Genomic DNA, 15,924 nt, shown 5'->3' with positions numbered 1-15,924 from the left:
TGTGCGCGCCACCGTACGGTGGTCTCCTGTCGACCTCGTTTTTCATTGGTTGTGAGTGAAGTGGGCGGGTCGCCGAAGAGTCTGAGGAAGAGGGCGGTGGCGGCGGCTGTGGTGACTGAGCGGAACCCAGTGACAGGATGGTGAGAATGGCAGCTGCGGCGACCGAGGCCTGGCTCTCGGGCCGGGTGCTGCGTCGTAAGGAGCCGCTGGGAGTCTCTGGGCGAGGGCTTAGGCGATCCCGAAGGCCTGGGCGGACGCGGCCCAGGCCCGGGCCTGGGGAAGGCCCAAGGGGAGGACAAGGGAGCGGCCACTTCTGGGTGCAGCCGGCCCTGGCCTTGCACCCCCGCTCCAGGGGCCTGAGGACATCCGAGGGGGAAAGGGCCCCTGTCAGCTGCTAGTTCTGTCACGAGACTCGCACGCCCGAGCCCGAAAAGGCCTCTGGGCCTGTGATTCGAGCGTCCCCGAGAAAGGGGCACTGTTCCCTTCCGTTTTCAGACGTTTCCCTACTTCTTCCCCGCTAAAAGCACCTCCCACAGGTTGGGGTGTACAGGTTCTCACCCCATGGGGCGAAAGCTGGCTTCTGGGATGCACAGCGGAAAGTAGCAAGCAGAATCCTTTCCCCGTTTTAGTTTGCCATCTAGGGAAAGGAGATACGATCCTTTTTTACCCGTGAAATTTCGTGCAGCTGCCATTGCAATGTGGTAGCGTGCTCTCAGAGGACTGCATTTGGCTCTTCGAATTGCTGGAACTACATGTTTATTTAGGGTGCTGCGACTCTTTGGAGTAGGATTCCTTAATGGTCCGTGAACTCCTTGAAATTGTTCGGAACATTTTAAGAATATGTACTTTTTTTGGCTAAAGGGCCAGTGTTGGTGCCAAGGGGTAGTTCAGGGTACTTCAGTCATTCATCTGACTGCCCCAGCCTGCGCCAAGGTCGGCCCATCACCCTCACCCCCAATAGGTTGCTGCGCCTAAGACCAATTTTCAGTGGTGGTCTTGAGCCCCTAAAAAGTTAGAGCTTAAGACCCGTTTTCAGGGGTGCCCTTGACTCTCTAAAAAGTTAAGAACAGTTTCAAAAAGAGCTCTGACTATCTTGATGAGGTTTAACTGTAAAAGAACTTTTCTTTCTGATGGACATCGATTGCATTTTTAAGATTATCACGATTCTATGACAAATATAGCCTTTGAGGTGGCTTATAGATGTGACAAAGATTTATGGTATATACTTCTTTATATAATGTAAAAGGCGTTAATCCCACTTTTGATTTTTGCTTCTGAACAGGCTCCAGTTCAGAGTAATTCCTTTTACAGTAATTTTTGCAGTTATCCCTGGGAGAAGGTGAAATTTCCTGACATGCTTCTGAAGGTTTTTTTGAGAGGTGAACACTTTTTTAGGGTAGTTGTACTGCAACATCATTTTTCATGTCAAATTGAAAGAACTGGGCAAAATTCAGCATTAGCCTATTCTTTTATGATTAAAAGCATTTTATATGGCAAAGGAGACTAGAAAAGTTCAACACTCAGTAATATTCAGAGTCTATAGGCAACAAATTCAGGTGTGCGGACGATCCAGTTTTATCTGGAGGAATGTATTTGTTTTTATCATCTTAGGAATGTATTTGTTTTTATCATCTTTAGTTGGTGACTTCATCACTTGATAACGTATTCATAGTACTTTGTTAGATCTTCTATACAAAATAATGTCCTAGTTGCAGCATAGTTTTACAGCTAGAATTTTGAACATAAGATAATTAAAATCACTATACTTGAGGGATAATTGGGCCTTAAGAATCCAGAAAATGTTAGCTTTCATTTAAGCTATTACTGATGAATTTTCCAAATTATCTTATAAAATTCTAAACAGAACAGTAAACAAAAAGGATGAAAGTCAATGTGGAGAATAAGATTAGGAAAAGTAGAAAAAAATTGACAAGGCAAATTTTTAAAAAGTGTGTGTGCGTGCGTGTGTGTGTGTCGTGTTTAAAAATACAGCAAATGGTTCTCTTGGTATTTTGAGCAAAGCTGATTTTTAACATTTTCTTTCATAACACTCAGAAATCATTAACAATTGTTTGCATATTCATTTGATATGAGTTTTTTGTTCTTTTTTTGGTTTGTTTCTTTTCGTTGCTTTCTTTTAACATTGGTCATGTTTCACCCTTTTTTTTTCATTCCCCTGTCTGCAATCAACTTCTTCATTCCACTAAGGCTGGGCACAGAGTAAGTTTCTTCTCTTAGCTCCTCCTAACAATGGTGGTTGGGTGTCTACTACTGGGATTTTCACCCTTTTCCAGTCTATGCAATAGGAACTAACCAAATTCCTATGCTTTGATTGGGTTGATTCTTAATTTGAATTTAACAAGACTGCCATTTCCAGGATCTTTTCTGTCTGAATTTAACCTAAACTGTCAAAGTGTGGAATTTGGGCAAGAATGCTCCTCAAAGTATGACATTTGTTATGTGACACTATTTCCCCTATAACTTTGTCACCTGCAGGATGTCCCCTGTAAGGATTTTTACTAACTTGAAATCGATTCTGTGTGGTCATTCATACAGTTATATCTTTAGACTGCTGATAATCTGGGTACACTTGGGGCATAATCCACAGTATGTTATAGAATTTAGGTCATCAATCATTATAAAGTATCGTGTCTTACTAATGTTCTTTCTAGCTCATTCAGATTGAACAGCTCATTCATTATTAGTTCCAAACATTTTCAACCTGTTATAGACATGTACCCTTTTATGAGTTTGAGATTGTTCTTTTTTTTTTAATATAGAAATCTATTTTTTAACTTTTTCTCAAATACCAGCTTTCCCACATTAGCTATGTACTTCAATCCATATCTGAAGGGATCCCCCTCTAAAGATGAAGATTGTTCTATCTCCAGGTACTTTTGTATTGATCACCAATGAGGGTGGAAACTTCCTGGTAGTTTTTAGCTTTACAGATGTTTTGTCCACTAAAATCTAGATTGAAACAACTAATATAAGTGATTGAGCAAATACCAGCCTATTCTATAAAGAAAAAACTTATTTAACAATTTGTTTTGAAGTATGCTTATTTTGTAACCTTGTGTTACTTCACTCTACATCCTAATAACAGATCCTTTCCTTTGTAATCGTTTTGATATTTGTTGCAAGATGAATCAAGATAGTTTTAGTAATAATTTTAATTTCACACATTTTGTTTTTGATTAACTTCAATTTACAAAGTCTGTGGTGGCAAAACTATTTTCTGTTTTATCCTATTTTAGATATTTAATGCTTTGATAAAAAGGAATAGTCATGCCTTCTTTAAAGCAGGTAAAGGGCATGTACATTTATGGATGGGACATCAATGGGAAAACATGCTGTCATTGAATGAAGGTGCTTATACTAATCAACATGAAGAAATTGATTGTTGTCCTTATTTTTAAATGATTTTTTGACAATATTCTGTTAAAGATTGAATTAAATAACACTTATATGTAAAATCTTGAAATTTTAGAATTAAAATTTTACAGGATTGAGGGTTTTTTTAATATTTAAATGCAAAATTTATTTTTGTCATCTGAGACTGACTGTTGCAACTCTATACCACCTTCTGCTAAATTCATCACTTATTTGGCTGATCTCTTCTTTTAATGCTCTAAATGTACATGAAAGATTGTGAAAATGTTATTTTAATTTGGGGAATTAAACTAAGGATCCAGAGGCAATTTAATCTAGACAATGAAAATATGACAGTGAGGATTTCTAATAATGAAGGAAAGAGAAGGTAAAGATTATAATTCAAAAGCAGACATTTGCCCTATTGAAACTTTTTGTAACTTAGGCTGTTTTTATTCATCTGTGATGTGTAGCTAATAGTTTTAAGTAGCAAATATTGTGAATTTTGGCTACTGTTCTTCCAAATAGTTGTCAGTTTAATAAACATAAATTATAGAATTAACTTTATTTAAATCTATCATTACATTTTTGACAATTCTGTTTATTACTGTTCTGGGCATCAGTACATGAGGTTTTACCTTTATAACTGCAGAAATAGGAATCACCATATCAGTCTCCCAAAATGCCAAATTCCGTAAGACCCAGTAGTATATTTTTCATTTTGCAATTTTTTTAGCCAGTGTAATTGATAGGTCCCTAAATGAATCACTTTTAGAAAGCTTGATTTTATTCTTGGTAAATAGAATGATCTGTATTGTGTATGCATACTACCTGTTTGTGACCAAAGTAAGATTGATTTAGAAAGAGTATGTTACCATATGTCTGTTTGTTTAAATGGTTGTGTTAAGAAACTGTATGAATAACTTCCGCTCTTTTGTGTTTTGGAATCTCTGATTAGTTTCATTTAAAGGGGGAGTTAATTGGAGAAGAGTATCTTGTTTTGACATTATGTTTAACATGACACCTTGTCTCACCTTGACACTTTAAAGTTGGTGTTGGTATTAGGAGACCTGCACATCCCACACCGGTGCAACAGTTTGCCAGCTAAATTCAAAAAACTGCTGGTGCCGGGAAAGATTCAGCACATTCTCTGCACTGGAAATCTTTGCACCAAAGAGAGTTATGACTATCTCAAGACTCTGGCTGGTGATGTTCACATTGTGAGAGGAGACTTCGATGAGGTGATGTATTTCCCTTTCCTTCCCGACATTTCCTTTTCTTGATTCTTACATGTAGTTTGATCTTTTAGGTCAGTTTCTTAACTGTTAAGGTCTTTTGTTTTTACCTCCAAATATAAAATTACTATTCATACCCCTTCCTGTTAAAATCACTGATTTTTAGACTGCTCAAAACACATATTAAACATTTGTTCTAACTAACTTAATATGGAGTATAAGTGGTTTTGTCACTATTTTCTGTAGGACTGGCATTATGTTTAGAAAGTTTGTTAGGAACTTCTTCTACCACCACCTCTACTAGCCTGTTGCAAGCACCATATCACTTTCCTATATTCCAACTTCTGGATTCTACCCTTCCTCCCTCCACAGTTTGTTCTCCAAGTAGCAACCAGAGTGATCCTTTTTAGGTGAAGATCACATCACCACTCTGCTGAAAACCCTGCCATGGCTCTCCGCCTCAAGGATTAACTATGAAGGGACATGAGGAAGTTTTGAGGAGGCGATAGAACTGTTCTGTATCTTGATTGTGGCAGGGCTTACATGACTATGCATTTGTCAAAATCCCTTCAATTGTACACTAAAAAGGATCATTTTACCGGATGTAAATTATACCTCAGTAAACCTGACTTTAAAAAAGAAAAAAGTGAATTAGAAGCTCTGGAGTTGCAACTTTGTGCATTAGTTAATAATGAGATTTTAGGCAAATTACATCCTCTTTTTGGCCTTAGTTTCCTTCTACGTAAATATGATTGGAATAGATGATTTTTAAGATGCCTGCTTGTGCTAATATTGTATGATTTAGCAGGATAAATCTGATTCTGGTATGAAAAATTTATGTATCTCTGGGAATATAAGCTTTTCCATAAATTATTTAACTTCACTGGTGCTTTTTAACAGGGTTCTTTTATACCAAACTGAATGAGCATAGTGTCTTTTTTTTTTTAAGTGGATTTTTAAAAGAGTTTGGATAAACTAGAGATGGCATAGAGATAAAAGATGGGGATGAGAAGGGAATGGGCAAACTTCTTGTCAATAATTAGAATATAGGTCTGATTTGTTAAAAACATTAGGGGTTCTGTTTGTGTTATACTGAAGACAGTTTCAGTAGCAAGATTTAAAATTTTTTGCTTCTAATTTGCTAAATTCACAGACCCTGGAGCCAAACTACCAGAGTTTGGGTCTTGGCTTACCCACTTACTAAAGTTTAACCTTGGGCAGGTTATTTTAACCTCTCTGTGCCTCAATTTCATCATCCATAAAATGGGGGTCATAATAGAACCTACCTCTTAGGATTGTTTGTAAGTATTAGATAGGTTGATATTTATAAAGCCCTTAGAATAGTGCCTGGCTCATACTAAGTACTATGGAAGTGTTAACTATCATTGTTATTTTAAGCCATCTGTGTAGCTATTAAAGCCTGGGGTATAATTTAAACACACCCTGGATTACAGGTCATATGCCTGGGATCCTTAGGTAGAGGAAACGCACAAATTTTGGGGAATAACTATTTTCTACAGCATGCCCAAAAGAATCCATATTCTATAAAAATAAACACAATAAAGGGATTGCATGATAAAGTCTAGTTATGTTTTGAGCATAGTTCCAACCTTAGAGACTGAGAAGAAATCAAATATGTAATAAATATGTTGCTTGTGGAGCACATCCATATGAGATCAAATATTTAAGCAGATTATTTTTTAAACATCAGTATCTCCTAAACATATTTTTTCTTACGTCTCTCTCTTATTTTAGAATCTGAATTATCCAGAACAGAAAGTTGTGACTGTTGGGCAATTCAAAATTGGTTTGATCCATGGACATCAAGTTATTCCATGGGGAGATATGGCCAGCTTAGCCCTGTTGCAGAGGCAGTTTGATGTGGACATTCTTATCTCGGGACACACACACAAGTTTGAAGCATTTGAGCATGAAAATAAATTCTACATTAACCCAGGTTCTGCCACTGGAGCATATAATGCCTTGGAAACGTGAGTAGCATGCAATTTGGGAATTTGGGGGCTTTATAAATTTAATAATTGCACATGTGACACTGAATAAAAGGGAAATGCAACCATTTAAATAATTATAGCCTTTTTGGCCCTCTTCTTTTGGTGATTATTCTTTTTAATATTTAACAACCGGATTTCTCCTTGAATCCAAATTGTCATCTTAAATTTATAGTGCTACAGCTTTTTAATACAAAACACTGACATTATTTATATTTTCTTCTAGAAATATTATTCCTTCATTTGTATTGATGGATATCCAGGCTTCTACAGTTGTCACTTATGTGTATCAGCTAATTGGAGATGACGTGAAAGTAGAACGAATCGAATACAAAAAATCTTAAAGCGAGGCCTGTCTTGATTTTTCTGTTGGTTTTTTGTTTTTTAATTCCCCTGTTCAAATCAAGTAATTAAACATTTAAGAGCCACAAAATTGTATCACTTTTATAATATTTTGCAGTAAAATATATCATCTTCTGTTAATACAATGGTCTAAGCTTCTTGTAAACTATAAGAATTTATTTTGAGTTTAAGTATATGATTTCTATGAAAAAATGTCCACTGCACACTAAATGGTCACATGTTAAGAAAAATTTATCCTTGTAAATATCTTCAAAGTTGATATTTGGAACTTTATTACAAAAGTAGTGCATGAGGAGAAAGAATCTGGACTTTCTTGTATACATTTTCTCCAGTAATAAACAGTTGCCTTTCATTTATACTTTTTTGATAAACTGTGTTTAATTTTTAAAAATCATAAAAACGAGAGACCAAATGAAACTGTGGACAAGTGCTAAAGTGATGAGATAGAGATGACCTTTCAGAGCTCTCTCACTTCTTACAGCATTCTGGGTCATACATTGGACTCGGATTTCATTTTCTAAATAATATGCCATGTGGAAGGGAAGTACCCTAGAGGGAATATATAATGTAAAGAATCCTCTCATTAGTACAACTACTCCCAACTTAATCTAGTTTGAGAGGCCAGATGTTCATGTGGCCATTTTCATAATGGGGGAAAATTGGTATTTCCATTCTTAAGTTGTATTTTCAAGCAGCAAATATTTATTAAGCACCTTCTTTGCAAGCTAGGGTGTTATCTCTATCAAATGCTATTCTGTAGTAGGATATTTCAGAGTTTTCCTAAGCCCAATCAAGAAAATAATTGTTGGATATTCTAATATTGCTGTTTTAGGACTTACTCTTAACAGAGAAAGAAGTATACAAAGTGTTTGTCAGATTTAAAGAAAGATAATTCAGTTTTAAGTGACAAGAAAGTTTTAATTTTATCTAGCTAGAAATAAAAGCATATGTTACACACAGACTGTATTACACAATTATCATTGGTACATGGAACTACATCAAACCAATTACATTGTTGTAAAAGTTTCTAAACAAACCAAAATTACTTAATGACTTGATGGTGACTAACAATACTCTCCTAAATGTGGAGAGAGGACACATTCACAACCCTCTCCCCTGACCTTTGGCACCTCATCAATACACAAGACAAGACTGTCAAGTTAACATTAGGTGTTCCTCTCCCCGTTCTTCAATTGACATTGATTGCATACACTTATTTAGTAAGTCTTCTTCCTTTTTTTCTTCATTCATGTATGATTCAGAATCATTTGTAGAAACTGAAGACAAAAAAAAAAAAAGTTTATAATGTCTGTTCTGGAAATAAAGTTGTATTTCATCCTGAAACTTGAGATTTGTATATAAGAACAACCTTCAAAATGACCTGCCTTATTAATAAACCTTGAGCAAAAACAGATCGCCTGCAATTCTCAAAACTTAACTCCCCTTTTCCCCATGTCTCTTTACTTTTTAAAATAAGATACCCAATACTATATTCTATATTCTAACAGCCAAGTTACTGTATAGCAAATTCTGTATTAAGTCCTATTTTCCCTTTGCTTTTTAAAATCTTTTAGTTAGAGGAAAGTTAGAGCTTCAGCCTTCTCCGTCTTCTTTAAGTTCCTTCTCATCCCTTTTCTCTTGGGGGCCACAGGGACCTTTCCTGTGGTTTCCTCCAGTATTCTTTTTGGAACCAGACTTACCTTCTCCCCTGCCATTTTCCTCACTTTTTGGATAGGCATAGTATAGTATTTACAGCAGAGCTGAGTGGTGCTGTCACACAGCAACGGGACATGGGTTCAGAAGACCTAACTTCTCTACTTCCTATCCACTTCCCTACTCACTGTGGTAGTAACTAGGAAATTACTGAATTTCCACTTTTATCAATTCTGAGGACTACTGCTGAGCATTTGGTCTTTCTTCTGCCTTTTTCATTTTGTGGTATTCTGTAATTGTGGCAGAAGGATCTTTTATCTTGATCCTTCCCAAGTCTGGATTTTTCTGAGTTGCTCTGTAAAATTTTAACATCACCTGGTTGGCTTGCTTCCACTGGTTTTTTTGAATATTAAAATGGTATCAGTGATACAGCCCTTTGTAAACTTTGAAGCTGTATAAAACATGTCCATCCAAAAATGGCACTATCTCATAAAAGAAGTGCTACGGCTTTGAAAAAGTCATGTTTTTGTGAATCGGTTCTGACAAATTCATCTGTTAAGTCTCTGACCTTGATATTATAAATATCTTTATTTAGAATTAGAAATACCTTGAATCTTACTCCCCTGAGCAGTGTGTTCTTTTAAATGAAAGCAGAAACTATATTTCATGTTTAGTTTCACTTGGAGCAATGAAAGCAAATCACATTCTAAATTATTATTTCATCTGTAAAAGAAACTTGGATTTAATATTTTTTAAGCATAAGATCTTTAAAAATTCATACTTTTAAAATTTCATTTACCTGATTGCATGAACACTCTGCCTGGTTTTCTAAAAATCTTCAGCGACTTACATCGTGTTTTAGACACATATCCAGGTTTTAAACTATAAGAAATAGAAGCATCTTAATTGGAACCAGCAAAGTGAACAGCTGCCTAATGCATGTGGAAGATCATACAGGTTCGCTTTACTAAACTGCCAGTATCACCAAAGAGACCCTTTTAGCCCCTGAATTCTCCTGTGACTTACTAACCCTGAAATGCAAAGCTAACTAGTGCAGGTTGAATAATTAGGCTTCTTATCTTTTTTTCCCCTCCTTTTTTGTTTACAGTATTCCCCTATGCAGAAGCAACCATATGCTTCTCCTTTTGGAAGTGTTTGTATCATTTTGAATTTGAGTGGGAATCACAGAAAAGGGCAGTATTCCATATCTCTAGCTGATCAAGAAATGTTTATAATTCCACAAAATCAGTTCTAAAAGAAGTGGCACCTCCCAGTTAGCTCAGTAGCGAGACCGTTAGATAACATCCTTTTGTGCTTTTTGTCTAATCCTGTTCTGAACTTAGCAAAGTGAACTTATTAGGGAACACAAGCTTTCATATCAGTTAGCTACCTTTCAAATAAAATTGGGGTACATTTTCCTCCTTTTAAACAATAAGAAACAGACCCTTCTTTGTTTCTCACTGGTCGCCAAAGGGAACGCTGTATAATCATTTCAGGGACAGCAGCAGCCATGACCTTAGAAAGCCCTGAGTCGTCTCTCTCCTGTTGGTGTCTCCATGTAGTGCAGGGGTGATGGTGCTTCTGGAAGTAACGAGAACTGAGGTGGCTCCTGTGATGAGTGAGGACACCTGTCACACAAATCACCCCCGTTAGAAGACCCTCTCATTTCCTATGACAACTTGTGAGAAGCTAGTGGGAGGTGCACCTGCCTGGCTTTGGAGAGCTGCGCTCGACCATGTGCATATACTGCCTCTTCATTAATGTCCTCAGATAGTTTGCGTTGTAGATCTTAGCAATGCTGCACAGATAACGCTTCTGGCCTGTGGTGAAGTCTGGATGCTGAAAGAGAGAGCCAGGTTTATAGGCTTTTATCTGAAAGGAAGAATGTTCAGCAGAGTTGTACCATCTGTACGTTTTACTTAAGCAAATCCAACTATGTCCGTTTAGCCAAAAAGAAAGAAATGGCCATTTAAACAGTACAAGTGACTCTGCTTGCCATTTCCACTCAAGTGGTTCAGATGCCCAATGAGGTTTGAGAACCTAGAATAAGGAAAATATGAACCTGCTGTTATGTCAGTGAGTCTTCATTCCATGCCTCTCAGTGAGTGTGGACATCTTGCCTTCTACATAACATGGTACCTAAAAGCAACCCAATTACTTAGTTTAACTAAAGAAACAGTCTTTTCTAGCACCAGACTGAGGGATAGCCTGTGGGTCTCTGATAGAAGCAATTTTGACAAAGACTTTCATTGTACTGGATTTTAGAAGTTTTAACACTCACCTGAAATGCAAGACCCCACTATATATCTACGTATATATACACACACAGGATTTACTGAACTGGATAGGTAATAAATCCAGAGAAAATTCAGATTGTTGGCCAGAAACACTTACCTGTTTGCACAAATCTTTGTAACCCTAACTTGTGTTGCTCTGGAGAAGATATTCTGGCAGCTATGATCTTTACAGGTCAACAGTTATAAAACGCTTACTATCAGTTTCTTTACTTGCTTGCTTCTAATTTTGCAGTCCTTGAACAAAATCTTTATGACGTTGGGTTTCCATCTCTAGAATGGAACTTTCCTCAAGCATCTTTGTGTATGGAGCATTGAGCTTCCTGCATAAAGGTACATCAGATCTGAAGTATCATAAACCCTGAAAGAACTCTTGCAAGAAATCTATTAACGACAAAATTCTTGCATTCATTCAAGAGTTTACCCAGCAGATATTTATGGACTGACTCCTAGACAATATGCTGGGTGCACTTTGTCTTCCGCAGTGCCTTACCCTCTAAGTAGTTTATTTTCAATAAAAAGTTCAGCTCTGGATACAAAGAGTATTGGTATTTAAATAAAGCATTGGCAAGTAGTTAGCATACCTTTAGAAAGGACGTATCTGTCATTGATCTAGGGATGTGAATTGTTTGAATTTGAGGAGTTTTCCGTAACTCTTGCAGCTTGGCTATGTGTGAGTTCACTTTGTGTCCATCTTTGATTCCATCTATAAGCAAGGACATTATTATGTGAATTTCATGAGAAAGATCAGTTCAACAAATTACTTATTAAGATCTATGTAGTTACATGTATCTGATTATCCTGGAGTAGTAGCATGAGTCAGACTTAAATTTGAAGAGACTAAATGATATGCCATTTAGTTTTAGAGCACACAAAAATCTAAAATATTTATAAATATTTACTCTATGTATCATTGTATATGGACTACATTATTTTGAACTCAGCTGAGATGCAAACTCATACTTTTTTTTAGTTTACTGTACGTCAGGTCATACTGAACAGGAATATACATGCAGGATTTGTACTTAAAGATTTACAACAAAATTTTATCATTCATTAGACTTTAGTATGTAGTTTAAAAATTATATTTTGTATTAGACTCAAGATAGAGTAACACAGATTTAATGCCCTTAAAAAGGCAGTGTTAAAATGAAGGGCTTTGCAGAAATTTATTAAAACTATTTGTACATAATTTTAGTTCTCTCAGTGTTTTAAATACTGATGTGGGTGGATTAAAAGAATAGTCTCTTGGTAAAAACAAAAGTTGAGATCTATTCCCAGAAGAATAGAAACTAATTTTCAATTTTATTTCATACATATTGAGACCAATAATTTAATTTAGCGTATAAACTTTAGTAGCACTTTGGGGAAAAACCATATCTGGCAAAATTTAATCAGGAAATAATTCTTTGTAACACTTCCCTCTTCCCCACACACCCCCCCTCCCTCCAGACAACCACTTATGTGCTATCACTGTAAATTAGCTTGCATTCTCTTGAGTTTGATATAAATGGAAACCAGTATATTTCGGTTTTGTCTGGCTTTTTTACTCAGCATAATTTGAAATTCATCCATTCCTTTTTATTGTTGGGTTATATCCCATTGTATGTATGTATATACCACAATTTGCTTATACACCTATCTATTCATGGATATTTGGGTTGTTTGCAGTTTGAGGCTATTACAAATAAAGCTGGCAGAACAGATTTTAAGTTAAAAGTTTGTATTTGGTAAAGTGAATCAAATAAGCACAGTTTTGTTTCAGTATTATTGATAACAAAGGCCACTATAAGTTTACATATTAAACTTTAAATTCAGTTATTTCTTTAGAATTTGGGCAAATCAGATAGTTCAGATAAGAGTTATATTTACATACCGAAGGACTAACTAGTTTGCAGCAAATAAAAAATCACCTGGAAATTATGTTATTATGACCCTTAAATCATAATTTGGAATCTGTAATAATAAAATGAGTATCAATTTAACATTTAAAAAGTTTATTTTTAAAAAAATTCTTTTTTAAGTCATAAATGTGGGCTAATTATCTAAGAATCTCTCTTTTGTGTCCCTGCTAATCTACATTTCTGAGGTGCGTATTATAGCCTGAACTAAAATTTAATTTTTGAAAAGCTCGATAGCATTTCTTTACAGAAAATTAAACATTTAAAAATAATAGCTAAACTCAACAACAAACAACCCACTTGAAATATGGGCAAAGGACTTGAAGAGACTTTGGATGTCTCCAAAGAAGATACACAAATGGCCAATAAGGGCATGAAAAGATGCTCACTGTCACTAATCATTAGGGAAACGCAAACCATCATTAGGGATCACAGTGAGATCCCACCTCCTACCCATAGGACGATCATCAAGAAAACAACCCCAATGTTGGCTAGAATGTGGAGAAATTGGAACCCTGTGCATTGCTAGTGGTAATGTCCCATGGTGCAGCTGCTATGGCAGTTCCTCAAAAAATTAAAAGTACAATTGCCATATGATTCAACAATTCCATTTAAAAACCACAATATTGATGGATACGTATTTATATATATATATATATATATATACACACACACACACACACATATACATGTATACACACACACACACACACACACACTCAGACATGTGCAGGTGTGCTTTTCATAGGTAATTGTAAGGACTAAATTTTCCAAGGAAATGTAAAGTGAATCCAGGTTTATATATCATTGAATTGAAATTGCTTCCCCGGAAAAAAAAATGTGTGAGAGGCCTTTTGGGACCTGCCTTACTCTCTTAACTCCAGCAGCTCTATCCTTTACTCGGAGGGAGAGGAAAATAGGAGCACTAAGAAGTTGTTCTTTGAAGTTGTTCAATTGAGAATTTTTTCCTTCAATCTGTGAATAAATCCCACGCTGTGCTCTGTGCTTACAACCAACATCAGTTATAAACAGTTTTCAGATTCACTGTTATTTTGAAGTACTCTTTAAAATGCTTGATGTAAGATATCTTAATGGGAGACAAAGAAGCCCATTTGTTCTTTGAAAAATCTTACAGACTAAGTTCACCAAGGACGCTAATAAAGTCTATTTTAAAAACTCCATTGTATGAATAGTTACAGCAGAATTGGCTTCTCTGAACCATATTACTTATAGGTATATCTGCTCTACTCACCAGTACCTCTGGAATTCTGGTAATAAGATTGTCCAGCTGATCTGTTGGGGGAAAAAAAAGGATGTAAATAATATGTAATAATTGACAGTTTTATAAGCATTAAAGTATTTTAAATGAAAAAGGACAATATTGCATATGCTTTTTACTTTTCATGTTTCCATCAGACAGAATGTCTTGCAAATTTTCTCCTGTAATTCTGGTTATATTCTACTGGTTCCAGACATTTTCAAAGTGAGTTGTCTGGGATTTTTACCTTACCAGACAAGAGTCACTTTAAGCCAGATTTGTTCTTACTTTTATAGCCTCCTAATCTAATGCCTACATTGAGTTCAATAAAGTAGTTTGGGCTTCTGTGCTATCCATAATATTTTCTTGTTCTTTTTATTTTTAATAAAGTAATTTGGCTATGGAAAAGACTGTTTTGTTCTTTATTGTATATAATTAAGGTGAACTGGAACTAAGTTGGTCTGGAATGTTTCTAATTTTGGACAAGTTCTTTTCTCAAATTAAGACTAAACACCCTTCCTTCCCTGTCTTTCAATTTATTCAATGAACAAGAGTTCACTGATCTCCTGATATACTAGGATCCAGCACTTCACTAAGCACTGTGATGAACAGAAAAGAAACACAAAACCTCATCCCATCTTTAAAAAGTCTTCAATCCACCAGATGAATGAAAGAAAGAAGAGAGAGAGAGAGAGAGAGAGAGAGAGAGAGAGAGAGAGAGAGAGAGAGAAAAAAAGAAAAGAAAAAAAGAAAAGAAAAGAAAAGAAAAGAAAAGAAAAGAAAAGAAAAGAAAAGAAAAGAAAAGAAAAGAAAAAAAGATGGTCATGGGTGTAGCAGGAGCCATAAAACTGTGAGCTGAATTGCAGAGGAACACCGGCACCTCTCCTTTTTTAGGGAATAACGGATGAAAAGGTACTGCCTCCAGCAGTGATTTCAACAACTAATTCTCTTTAGCATTCAGGAAATAATAGTAAAAATCTGCTCAAAACAAACGGATTTCTGTGTGAAAATGTCTAGATCAAGGTGCCTTTAATATTTATAGTCTGTTTTACTGGCGATTATGAATCCCCATTTGACATAAAGTCGCCAATGTCACACACAGGGAACTAATTTATTGACTTGGAAGCCTTCGGTTGAGCCAGGGGACTCTGTTCCCGCAGTCTCCCCTCTCTCCCAGCCCCGCTTATGTAGCGATCCCGTGGCCAGATTTTTTCAGCAGGTTTTGCAGCGCCCCCTCGGGACAGAAAGATGCACGCAGGCGGCTGTCGCAGTCATCGCGTGCAGTCATTGCACCAAATCCTCCTCCTCAGAAGCCCTTCCCCTAAACAGTGAGTCGGTTTCTAGTCCCATCCCAGCCACAACAGAGGGTTCTCCCGCCTTTCAGTTCAGTGCACTGCGAACCTGTCCATTGGAGCAGCCATCTCTCAACCCCTCTTCTACAGGGAGATCACGACCCGGGGCCGGTCGCCATCTCCCTAACCCCTCAGGGCCCCGCAGCCTCACCCGCCGCCGCCGCCCTCGGTCCTGGCCACCGTAGGCGGCTCTGTGGAAGAGCTGCACTCCGTCCAGTCGGACATCGGACCCTGGCCGGGCATTTCGTCCCGGGTGCCTGGACTGCGAGCTGTGTGCGGGAAAAGCTTTCCCCACCTCCCCTCCCCGGTCAGCACGCGTGCGTCAGGCCGGGTGATATTGAGGGTGAAGAGGCGGACGCCGGATTGTAGCACCCTCCGAGGCGCTGCGGACACTGCCCGAAGAGCTTCGGGAGAGCGGGGAGGGCAGATCCACGATCCTGGAGTTAGACTAGGGGAGGGGCGGGAGTTCTTTAGTTGCTGCGCGTTT

At 37.1% G+C, this 15,924-nt stretch overlaps 2 protein-coding genes across 3 annotated transcripts; one reads left to right on the top strand and one right to left on the bottom strand.

The window, feature by feature from the left end:
- On the top strand, positions 1-7,335 carry VPS29 (VPS29 retromer complex component). Of its 2 annotated transcripts, XM_033097615.1 has the most exons (5): positions 48-140; positions 2,209-2,220; positions 4,422-4,613; positions 6,363-6,598; positions 6,843-7,335. In XM_033097615.1, the coding sequence occupies exons 1-5, from the start codon at positions 138-140 to the stop codon at positions 6,958-6,960; spliced, it is 561 nt and encodes a 186-aa protein (XP_032953506.1). In that variant the 5' UTR covers positions 48-137; the 3' UTR covers positions 6,961-7,335. The 2 variants fall into 2 exon arrangements, with proteins under 2 accessions (XP_032953507.1, XP_032953506.1); XM_033097616.1 differs by lacking the exon at positions 2,209-2,220 and having other exon boundaries at positions 1-140; positions 6,843-7,099.
- Positions 7,336-7,525: 190 nt separating this feature from the next.
- Positions 7,526-15,909, bottom strand: FAM216A (family with sequence similarity 216 member A). The gene is made up of 7 exons (XM_033097617.1): positions 15,589-15,909; positions 14,080-14,120; positions 11,511-11,632; positions 10,342-10,471; positions 10,077-10,260; positions 9,432-9,514; positions 7,526-8,256 (listed from the first exon to the last, which is right to left on the bottom strand). The coding sequence occupies exons 1-7, from the start codon at positions 15,678-15,680 to the stop codon at positions 8,135-8,137; spliced, it is 774 nt and encodes a 257-aa protein (XP_032953508.1). The 5' UTR covers positions 15,681-15,909; the 3' UTR covers positions 7,526-8,134.
- Positions 15,910-15,924: the final 15 nt, after the last annotated feature.

The sequence above is a fragment of the Rhinolophus ferrumequinum genome, chromosome 25 (genome assembly GCF_004115265.2).
Source record: "Rhinolophus ferrumequinum isolate MPI-CBG mRhiFer1 chromosome 25, mRhiFer1_v1.p, whole genome shotgun sequence".
NCBI lineage: Eukaryota > Metazoa > Chordata > Mammalia > Chiroptera > Rhinolophidae > Rhinolophus > Rhinolophus ferrumequinum.
The sequence above is the reverse complement of the archived record's forward strand: the minus strand, read 5'-3'. Positions and strand labels throughout refer to the sequence as shown.